Raw genomic sequence first — 11,213 nt, 5'->3', positions numbered from 1 at the left:
GATCCACTGGTGAGCAAGTGATATAATGCTGAATTTCTCTTGATTCTGTTCGGATAAAGAAACACTCAACTACATCTTGGATGGCCTGATGGTGACAGAATTTTCAGCATATTTTCATTTTTGGTTGAATTATTCAAGTTCAATCATCTGTGGCATTCTGTTGATTTTGTACAAAAAAAACATTTACAGTAATATTTGAAGTTGACTACTGTGACTTTATATTCAATTTAAGGCATGTTTACAGTTCAGATAACTTGTTTCTTACAAACTGAGGAACAATTTGAAATTGGTAATTGACAGCATGTATTTTTGCTTTCATTCAGTTATACTACCTGTATACATAGCATTTACTGTTTTGCCTTTTTAGTATTGCTAATTCCTACAAAAAGTCATCGCTGATCGTAGCATTACATCTGCCAGTTTACAGGATGAAAAAATACAATATTCCTGAACATTCTCCTTTATTATCAGATGCATAACAGCACATTACTTTAAATAAAATAAAGACCTGTTTACATTGTCTTGATGAAAAATGGCATATGAAACATCAATAAATACAGGTGCCAAGTCTTTACAAATGTATATAAACACTAATTGGTTTTGACAGTAACTAACCCACAACAATACAACATCTTTGCCAAAAAATAAACACATTTAGTAGAAAACGCAGCCCAAATACTATCTGCCTTTCTGAGTTGTCAATCTAAAGTGAAGTAGGAATTACATTTTTGTCTGAAAAAGAGCCATTCAGTTCAGTGTGCAATGAAAAAGACATTAAAATCACATGCTAAATCAACCTCACATATGATTCATTACTGATTACATGGACAAATGTAATTACCAGAACAAGTTTGATCTCAGACACAGAGTTTCAGAAAAGAAACCTGATTACCTTATTAATGGCAATACACCCGGTCAAATGTGTCTATATGAACATCAACACTCAAATGTTTTCCTAGTTTTAAAATAACATTATGATGTGCATATCTAAAGTCTGTAGCAAACATTGCAGAGGCAAATCAATTTGAGGCACTTGGGGAAAGTTTCCTCATGTTCACTTTATAATCACGGTTATTTCATCTGCTGTACTTCCTGCAGTAGTTTCTGCGCCACCGCGTTGTTTGGCTCGAGTTTGAGCACACTGTTGAGATCTTCAATACAAGATTTCTTGTTCTAAGAGAAAGAAATGTATTACAATTTATAAAACAATCCACCAATTTTTACTAAAGACGTCATGAACTGCCTTTTTCTTTTTTTTTAATTATTTTTGTACTGTTCTCTGAGGTCCACTTATAATATTATCAAGATTTTTACATCAAAAAACATCTTTAGAAGTAATATGGCTATTTTCTGTCCTGTTTTTAACCCCCCTTAGTTTGAATGGACGTGGTGGATTGTAGACTCGGAAGTAAACGCCCACTGCTATGACTGGCTAACAGTTGTGAATGTTTGACAGCCTACACAGCCTTCATACAGATGGACGCTCCTGTGATTTATGTTAAAAATGCATAAATACTCAGATCATATCAACTGATCTGTAATAACAGACAAAGCAATAGTGACCACATAATAAAAACAGTTACTCCCACTTGTGTGATGCGACATTACTGTTGGATCCAATGTATTCGCACAGCATTGTCTTTTAGTTTCAATCTTTCTGAAAATCCAGCATTAAATTGTGCCTTGTTTGCAAACGAATCCGTGATCAAATGTAGTGAACAATGGACTGAATTCTTACTGACGCATCTAGATTCATAGTTCATAGTTCATCCACTCTTTACTAATATTGAGATCAGAAGAAAGGCAATGCAAAGGTCGATTTTTCCACAGGTTGGCACTGCACAGCTTTGTTTTCAGAGCATCTTTATCGTTTGGTTTCTGCATAGACTGCATTTGCCTCTCTCGTTTACACTACATGCGTGAATTGTGGGCGGGGCTAAACAGGCAGTGATGTAGAAGTAGGCGTGGATCTTCTGCGGAGGCGGGGTTTAGCCATACTATTACGTCATGATGTCCTATTGGCATATTTGCTTCAATATAAGCTGTTTTCAGACTAACGAGAAAGTTTTGAGTTCTGAAACTTACCTGATGTTTTTATACTGCAATGACCTTTTATGTGTCAAATACAAAAAATGGCTGCCCACTGCTCCGGGTGCGTGTTCACGGTGTGTGTGTGCACTTTGGATGGGATAAATGCAGAGCACTAATTCCGAGTATGGGTCACCATACTTGGCCACATGTCACGTCACTTTAAACACTTTCACTTTTCACTTTAAATACCTTTTTTCTTGTTGTCATGACTTTTATATGTCAAAAGATCAAGGGAATTTTGATTTCTCAGTTCATGACCCCAATAAATGAAGACAATGGTTCAGAAATAAACTTACCTTGAGTTCCTTGTTTGCCTGGGCACGTCGGTAAAAAGCCTTAATGTTGGCAGAGTCCAATCGAAGACCCTCATCACAGTCGCTAATAGCTTCTTTATACATCTTTAATGACAGGTAGCAGAGAGCCCTACAAGCAGTATTGATTTACACACATTATCAAACCTAAAGTCCATGACTTTTACAGGTAGAAATTCAAAATCAGTTTTGAACTGAATAACCATAGGGACCCTGACATTTGGCAGCATAATTACCGGTACCATTTCTTACCGATTTGTGTAGGTTGTGACTTCTTTGGGGTCCTGACCGAGTGACTGCGTGTACTTCTCCACGGCTTTCTTGTGTTCGCCTTTCTTCACAAACGCATTGCCTTCTTCCTTTAGAGCCTTGGCTTTTTTAGCAGCTTCAGGTCCTGGTGCTTAGAATAAAACAAGTACAAGCAAAGCATGATGGCTCCGCTCAGTACGGCACAGGGAAGTCGTGGCCTAATGGTTAGAGAGTCGGACTCGTAACCCAAAGGTTGCGGGTTCGAGTCTCGTACCGGCAGGGATTGTAGGTGGGGGGAGTGAATGTACAGCGCTCTCTTCCACCTTCAATACCGAACCCCCAACTGCTCCCTGGGTGCCGCAGCAAAAACAAATGGGTGTGTGTTCGCGGGTGTGTGTTCGCGGTGTGTGGGTGTTCACTGCTGTGCGTGTGCACTTTGGATGGGATAAATCCAGAGCACTAATTCCGAGTATGGGTCACCCCATACTTGGCCACATGTCACTTTAAACACTTTTCAGTTTAAATACCTTTTTTCTTGTTGTCGATCTCGCTGTTTTGTTGTGGGCTGGAGGCCGGGCTGGCGGCTTGTGCCAGGCTTTCTTTCACAGACATCGGAACGGTGGGAATCGGAGGCAGTTTCTCTCTCCAAGATGGTCCGTCTATATCTGTCAAAGCCTTGGTCATTCTGAAGGCAAGGAGAGACGTGTTCTATGGTACACTTTTGTATCCTTATGCTCACAAATGAACATTTTTATTCTTTGGGTTTGTATTATATTTTGTGTATTACCTCATTATACAGTTGATCAGTGCATTCTCTATGAATGAACATGCATCATTTTGGATCCTGTTTATGCAGAATTACCTGTTGACGCCATCGTGAGCAGCCGGTATGTTCCAGTCTATCTGTAAAACAGTTTTGTAGTCCACATACGCCTGTCTGTATATCTCCAAGGCTTCATAAGCCAATGCCCGGCGAAGCAGAGCTTTCAATCCAAACGGAACCAATTCAAGAGACCTGAAAGGTAAGTATTAAGATTATTAACACTGAACATAATCACTTTAACCATTTTTGCACCCGCTGTTTGTTGCACTTACCTTGTGCAATCTTTGATGCATTCACTGCAGTTTCCATCTTTCAGGTAACTGGCGGCCCTGTTGGAGTACAGAATGCCCAGATCTTCCTTGTTCTTCTGACCTGCGAACACAACAGTTACAGATACGGAGATGTGTCTTTATTTACAATAGCACCACTGCTTCCTTTACATCTATTATAGTCTGAGGAACCATTTTAAAAATAGTTGCTCTGTAACATTCATATCTTCCTGTTTGGTATGATTACCCTATTGCTACTCATTTAAAAACATATTAATATGGAATCTCCATGGTATTCTTAGCATATGGCAGTACCATCAGATTCTATCACGGTTCTGTCAGATAATAAAGGATAATATGATCATAATCATGCAAGGGACAGAGACGTGTTCTATGGTACACTTTTGTATCCTTATGCTCACAAATGAACATTTTATTCTTTGGGTTTGTATTATATTTTGTGTATTACCTCATTATACAGTTGATCAGGGCATTCTCTATGAATGAACATGCATAATTTTGGATCCTGTTTATGCAGAATTACCTGTTAACGGCATCGTGAGCAGCCGGTATGTTCCAGTCTATCTGTAAAACTGTTTTGTAGTCCACATACGCCTGTCTGTATCTCTCCAAGGCTTCATAAGCCGATGCCCGGCGAAGCAGAGCTTTCAATCCAAACGGAACCAATTCAAGAGACCTGAAAGGTAAGTATTAAGATTATTAACACTGAACATAATCACTTTAACCATTTTTGCACCCGCTGTTTGTTGCACTTACCTTGTGCAATCTTTGATGCATTCACTGCAGTTTCCATCTTTCAGGTAACTGGCGGCCCTGTTGGAGTACAGAATGCCCAGATCTTCCTTGTTCTTCTGACCTGCGAACACAACAGTTACAGATACGGAGATGTGTCTTTATTTACAATAGCACCACTGCTTCCTTTACATCTATTATAGTCTGAGGAACCATTTTAAAAATAGTTGCTCTGTAACATTCATATCTTCCTGTTTGGTATGATTACCCTTTTGCTACTCATTTAAAAACATATTAATATGGAATCTCCATGGTATTCTTAGCATATGGCAGTACCATCAGATTCTATCACGGTTCTGTCAGATAATAAAGGATAATATGATCATAATCATGCAAGGGATAAAGCGCTCAAATGTAGACCTGAACAGAAGAACACGTATATATAGCAAACATGGAGATGCATATATCTGAATGTTAGTAGATAATGCAATTGTGGCTCATCGTTTGGTTGTCTTGAAAGTCAGACAGACATCCATTTGTGATGGTCAGAACAGCACGTAGCAGTACGATATCAGTGTATGATGAAGCTTCTTTTATTAATGCCCATTATTGTCTTATCTTTCTAGAAGTCAACAATGTCACTTGCAAAGCCAGCAATGAGAGGCCTCCTTGCCAAGCGTTTGAGGTTCCACTTGCCCATCGCATTCGGTCTTTCCCTGGTGGCAGCAGCCGCCTTCAAGGTCAGTGAAAATGTGCTGATAACTCAGATTATGCTATTTTTTTATGATTATGTGCACGATAGTTGACCTTTGTGGTCTTCATGGCTGTTCAGAATTATGATTGGTACTTCATCTCTTCCTCTGGTCAAAAGGGTTCTTTAAGTTAAAGAAACTTTTTTTTAAGAGCACTTTTTGTCATGATGTTACCTCAATAGTCGTTCAAATTAGTTTGCATTAGATGATCCTTAATTTGTAGTCTTGGATATTTGGTTGCATCCCCATCTTTAATTTGTTTCATCTTTGGGCGAAGGAGTTAAATGATTTTTTTGGATGGACAGTTTTCCTTGAATTTGAGAAACCGTTTTTGTGTCTTTCTGCAGTTCGCAGTAACAGAGCCCAGGAAACAGGCTTATGCTGACTTCTACAAACATTACGATTCAACGAAGGAGTTCAATGCCATGAGGGAAGCTGGTGTTTTTGAAAGCGTCAGACCCACTGGAAAATAAACCACTGTCTTGTGAGGGGCCCTTCAATTGCATATATTATTTTTTATTTGTAATACTTTTCATGCAATAATAATATATGCATCACTTTGCAGCTCTTAATACATCATTTCAGTACACATAATAATAATAATAATAATAATACATATTAACCAGCTCTGGCTAAAATACAAGCTTTGAATGGTCCAAAAATGAGAGTTGTTCATGTAACGTTCACCTGAAAACACTAGAGTTTTGTCCCTGACTATAATGAAAAAATATGCCATTTTTGGGCTGTTTGGCTTGCATAACATATTATTTCTGAAGTGTATAGAAAACATTCAGAATGCACATTAAAGTGTTTTTGTTGTTATATATTTGCGTTTGTAGATTTAAATTTCATTACATATCTGCAAAGGCCATTTTCTCAATGTCCAAGTCTCCACTTCAGCGGCACTTATTACTCCATACTTTATAGTTTTATTCCCATCTATATTCTGAAGGATTTACAGACTGGTTTGTTCATAGATCATTCACCAGATTTATAACATTTTATTTGTTAAAAATTGATGAATTGTTTTTTTTTGGACGACAGTATTTTCTGATTTATGGAATGATAAAACCTTTATCACTCTGTAAAAACCGTTAGCTCTGATCAGTCAACAAAATGAAATGAGAATTTTGACCCTGGCTTTATCCAAAGTTCAGATTTCTGTTCAGGAAATGTGCAAATTAGTGCACACGTGATGAGAGGATGCATTATTTGCGTGTTTAAACAACATTTCAGAAAGCTTGCTATGCAAAAGTTGTTAATGTGCAGTGATTGATCAGCTGGTGATGTTACTTATCCTTTATACTGAATTTACCTGTGGTGTCACTGACTTACTTTCTTCTTTCTTTACAGGTCATGTCCCCCCTGCATTCCTGCTCTACAACTGAATCTTTATAAGATTATCAGATATGAACATGGATGTCTGATGTTCTTATTAATATACAAATAAACTATTGACCGCCATCATGCTGTAGTGATTTATTGATACTCGTGTATGAAAATAAATGTTGAAAGCTGTTCTCGTCAACATGTCTCTCCTATGTTGTTCAACATGAAAATATACACTGAGTTAGAGACTCGCATCATTGACCAGATTGGATGTTTAACTATGTGTTAATTACATAAATGATCAATTAAAATCTCTGAATTTAATCCCAATATATAGCAGTAATGTTGCCATAGTCATATCTAGAATTAGTTTTTTCCAAGGCATTTTTAAAGAAAAATTATTTTTTGTGTGTGTTAATGTTTACCTTTAAAACTTTTTTTTTTTTTATGTAATGTTTGTACTTTTGACCTTTAAGAGATACCACGTGCTCACGTTTGCTGTATACCTTTTATTTTAAATGCATTTTATTAATGGAATGATACCACTATGATGGCGCGTTTTTTAAATATTTATCTTTCTAATACCACAGTAATTTTGAAATCACATTGGTGTGCCAGATTGCACCATGAGATCTCCACAGAATTTTTGCGTTGTGAGGTCTTTTATTTTGACGTGCGTTTTCCCAGCGTTCTACCGCACAGGAAGTGCTTCGAACAAGAAAAGCGGAAGTTGTTGTTGATAGAGCAATTTATGTTCTAATGTAAGCATTCTCACGGCCAATTTATACTTAATGCGTATGATTGGTAATGTACAAATACAGTTTCTTTAATCCCACCGATACGACTGCTTGTGTACTCTGGGTGAGTTGTTTAGTAGTGTTGCTGGGTTAGGTTCATCTTTGCGTTCTGTGCATGTGCCTTTAGCAGGCCTTTGTGCCTGAGAGTGGACAGCATGTTTGTGTGATATGGATTAAGTATTGAATATTGTATATTTAGTCTAGATAATGTACAAACGAACAAGTCAACAAGATATGATTTCTTCTTTAAGACTCTGTAGGTAGCATATGCTGTAATGTGTTGTTTTAATGTTTAGATTTGCTGTATTAGTAAAGAAATTATTACAATTATTGCAATATAACTATATCATCTTCTAAAATATTATATACCAGGCTGAAGATTGCACTTGCATTGATAATGCATTATATATATATATATATAAAAAAATAGTGTTTTACGTTGTTTTTTGCACTCTTTTATTTAGATGTAAATTCTAATGTACATACATTTAAATGCCATGTTATTGCATATAATGCTATCATTTTACCATGGTGCTATTTCAGTACTTTTGATGTATTATTATGTACTCATCATGTACCATGTTGCCTAAAGGAATACTGTTACTATGCAAAACATGGTGTTACCACATAAAACCATAACAATATTGAGTTAAACGGCATAATATGTTGGATCAAGATTTGCATTTCCAGGAAGAATTATAATGCTTTGAAGAAATTGAAATGTTAGCATTAAAATAGTTATTTTTGGTGTTGAATGAGACTTTTCAAGATTTAGCCTAATTTTTAAAAGTACAAGTTTCAAAAACTAAATATGTATGGCATGCCTAAGTCTGAAATGGTCTACACAATGGAAGTTGCCTCCTTATGTGATGCAATTTGGGCTTAATTAAATGCAGAAAAGTTTAATAGACATACAACTGCTGCCCCACAAACACTGCAATGATGCATCTGAAATTTGTTGTTGGTGATGGTCAGTTTTTCCTGTAATGACCAATGCAGATACTTATATTTCGAGTAGTGTTTCGTAAGTTGATGAAAAGCTAAAGATATATTAAATAATAACATTTAAAATGAAAATAAATATATTAAAATTCAAAATAAAACACAATAAGAGGTTATATATTTTATTTAAAATATTTATTTTATTTTGTGTGCATGTCTATTTAAATATGTTATAAAATGTAATTTATTACTGTGATCCAAAGCTGAATTTTCAGTCTTCAGTGTCACATGATCCTTCAATTCTGTAGTTCTGATTTGCAAGAAACATTTCTTCTTATCAATGTTGTAAACAGTTGTGCTGATTTATATTTAATGGAAACAAGAAATAATAATAATAGGAGTAGAAATAGTTTATTCATTGTTTTAAATTACATATATTTGTATTATATTCACAGGCGCACGGGTGGATCTGTGATCTTGATGCAAAGCTGAATTTTCAGTCTTCAGTGTCACATGATCCTTCAATTCTGTAGTTCTGATTTGCAAGAAACATTTCTTCTTATCAATGTTGTAAACAGTTGTGCTGATTTATATTTAATGGAAACAAAAAATAATAATAATAGGAGTAGAAATAGTTTATTCATTGTTTTAAATTACATATATTTGTATTATATTCACAGGCGCACGGGTGGATCTGTGATCGGCATCCGTCTTCAGTCTAAGCTCTTCTCCTTCTTGCACTACTATAACTCTGAACACTTGTAAGACCTCCATCTCTCTGTCACCCACATGAGCGCAGCATTTTATTCCCGCTGGGCCGAGCGCCATGCCTGACCGGGATAGCGCCTACCTGGCAGGTGGTGGTGGGGGTGGCAGCGGGACGGGGGTGGGCACTGGGGACGAGGGGGTGGGGGTGGCGGCGGGAGGGGGGTGGGCACTGGGGACGAGGGAGGGTCTGGGACGGGTGGAGAGGGTAGAGCGACAGGGGTGATCGGCTCAGCAGGGGGTAACGGAGGTCCCGGGGCCATGGGAGGTGGCGGGGCTTTAGGAAACGGTGCTTTCAACTCCGGTTTGGGACTGGATGGTGTTTGCCGGGACTTTTTGCGGAACGTGTGCAAGCGTGGAAAACGCTGCCGCTTCCGCCATCCGGACTTCAACGAGGTTCCCGATTTGGGCGTGCAAAAGAACGAGTTCATCTTCTGCCACGACCATCAGAACAAAGAGTGCGTGCGCACCAATTGCAGATTCGTGCACGGCTCGAAGGAGGACGAGGATTATTATAAGAAAACTGGAGAGCTTCCGCTTCGGCTCAGGGGCAAGGTGGCGGCCGGATTGGGATTGTCTCCAACCGACCTCCCGTTGAGCCGCGGCGAGGTGCCCATTTGCAGGGACTACCTGAAAGGAGAGTGTCAACGGGGCAACAAGTGCAAGTTCCGGCATGTCAGGAAGGATTATGACTATGAGGCCCCGTCCCGGGGTGTAGTCGGATGCATGATGGGTGTCACCAGTGGAGTTAGTGGGATGGTGAACACCGCTGGTGGTGGAGCAGGAGGTGTTGGCAGTGCCTGTGGCGGGATGTCTGGCCTCGTTGGTGGTGGCGTCGGTAACTACCTGGGAATGGGATGTCCCAATATGGGCAGCTGCAGAGACCAGGGCATGTCGGGTGGAGGTGGGGCCTCGATGAGTGGCTGCATGTCGATGGGAACGGCGGGTCATCGGCGCTACGACAGGGGCCCTTGCTCCGTCTACGACCCTCTGTTTGAGAATGGCATGTTTGAAGTGGGGCCGGTGGAGGCGCCCATCGACCACACGACCTTCCAGCTGAAGAGACGGCGTTTGGAGGGGCTGCGGTTGACTGATGTGACCGTCGGTGGACATTATGACCTCGGGGTTCAGACCACCCTGCCGACCCGACCGTTAGAGTACCGCTTACTAGAAGAGGAGAACGCCCTACTGAGGAAAAGAGTGGAGGAGCTTAAGAAACAGGTGAACAGATGTTAAATGTACTCATTTACTCACCCTCATGTTGTTCCAAACCTTCCTTTCTTCAATGGAATACAAAGGAAGATATATCTCTGTCTCTGCTGGGTTTGGGGCTACAAAATGATATAGTCCATATAAGTCACTAAAAAACTTTGCCATAGCTCTCCAGTCTTGTTCTTTTCAAATATAGCGCTTCAAGATGCATTGTGCCTGATTTGTTGCGAAAGACCAGACACACAAGAATCAATCAACAAGACATTTCACATGGCATCAAACCTAGTGTGAATGAGTTTTGAGGAATACAGCAGAGGATAATATTTTTAGCAAATGAACTGTTCCTTATTTTTATTGTGCTTTTTGGCAGTGTTATATTCAAATTATTTATATATTATTATATTTAATATTTTGAGAGCTTTTAATTTAATATTTTCAGTTATTTTAATTTCTGTTTTAGTAATTATTTTTGTACTTCACTATATTTTTATTTAGTTTATTTCATTTCTAAATGAAAATGATTTTTAATAGTTTGTTTTGATTTTAGTTAACAATAACAACACAGCTTTTTTGTAGGGAAGAACCCATATTCAAATTCTGTACTATTTTGTCTAAATAACCTAAAAATAAAACTAAAAACTGATATCAGTAGTTTTAAATGCTACGGTTGAATTTAGACATCATAACAAAAATGTGCAATGTGCAGTATAAAAAAATAAAATCTCAGTTTGAGATTTGCTAAAGATTACATTTAAGTTGAATCTTTTTTGATGAGTGTTAGATGATGATAAAAGTAATCTGTATGTAAAAATCAGGCATGCATGATTAAATATTCAATATTGACTTATTCTAATATACTTAAAAATCTCTGATATATAATGCATCCCTGTTTTATTTAGTTTTTTTTTGGAGATTGACAG

At 38.1% G+C, this 11,213-nt stretch overlaps 3 protein-coding genes across 3 annotated transcripts; 2 read left to right on the top strand and 1 right to left on the bottom strand.

Moving 5' to 3' along the window:
• Positions 1-231: 231 nt before the first annotated feature.
• On the bottom strand, positions 232-4,217 carry LOC107584171 (mitochondrial import receptor subunit TOM34-like). The gene is made up of 7 exons (XM_016270675.1): positions 4,213-4,217; positions 3,747-3,881; positions 3,514-3,666; positions 3,179-3,336; positions 2,655-2,802; positions 2,388-2,514; positions 232-1,173 (listed from the first exon to the last, which is right to left on the bottom strand). Exons 1-7 carry the CDS (start codon positions 4,215-4,217, stop codon positions 1,072-1,074), a joined length of 828 nt encoding a protein of 275 aa, XP_016126161.1. The 3' UTR covers positions 232-1,071.
• Positions 4,218-5,122: 905 nt separating this feature from the next.
• On the top strand, positions 5,123-6,776 carry LOC107584200 (cytochrome c oxidase subunit 6C-1-like). Its single transcript, XM_016270705.1, has 3 exons — positions 5,123-5,236; positions 5,596-5,732; positions 6,602-6,776. The coding sequence occupies exons 1-2, from the start codon at positions 5,132-5,134 to the stop codon at positions 5,719-5,721; spliced, it is 231 nt and encodes a 76-aa protein (XP_016126191.1). The 5' UTR covers positions 5,123-5,131; the 3' UTR covers positions 5,722-5,732; positions 6,602-6,776.
• A 2,470-nt stretch (positions 6,777-9,246) lies between these two features.
• Positions 9,247-10,350, top strand: LOC107584170 (zinc finger CCCH domain-containing protein 10-like; the record flags this gene model as incomplete). The annotated part of the gene is made up of 1 exon (XM_016270674.1): positions 9,247-10,350. A coding segment is annotated over one exon (1,071 nt), but the record flags the coding sequence as incomplete, so codon positions are not given.
• Between the last annotated feature and the right edge of the window lie 863 nt (positions 10,351-11,213).

The sequence above is a fragment of the Sinocyclocheilus grahami genome, unplaced genomic scaffold (assembly GCF_001515645.1).
Source record: "Sinocyclocheilus grahami isolate Dianchi unplaced genomic scaffold, SAMN03320097.WGS_v1.1 scaffold57.1, whole genome shotgun sequence".
Classification (NCBI taxonomy): domain Eukaryota; kingdom Metazoa; phylum Chordata; class Actinopteri; order Cypriniformes; family Cyprinidae; genus Sinocyclocheilus; species Sinocyclocheilus grahami.
This window is presented reverse-complemented; position numbering and strand designations above follow the sequence as displayed.

Coding starts and splice junctions, on each gene's coding strand:
- LOC107584171 (XM_016270675.1), bottom strand. Junction 3,337..3,513: donor GCTCACGATGGCGTCAACAG/GTAATTCTGCAT, acceptor CCTTGCCTTCAG/AATGACCAAGGCTTTGACAG. Junction 1,174..2,387: donor AGGCAAACAAGGAACTCAAG/GTAAGTTTATTT, acceptor TCTTTCTCTTAG/AACAAGAAATCTTGTATTGA.
- LOC107584200 (XM_016270705.1), top strand. CDS start 5,132: ATGTCACTTGCAAAGCCAGCAATGAGAGGCCTCCTTGCCAAGCGTTTG. Junction 5,237..5,595: donor TGGCAGCAGCCGCCTTCAAG/GTCAGTGAAAAT, acceptor GTCTTTCTGCAG/TTCGCAGTAACAGAGCCCAG.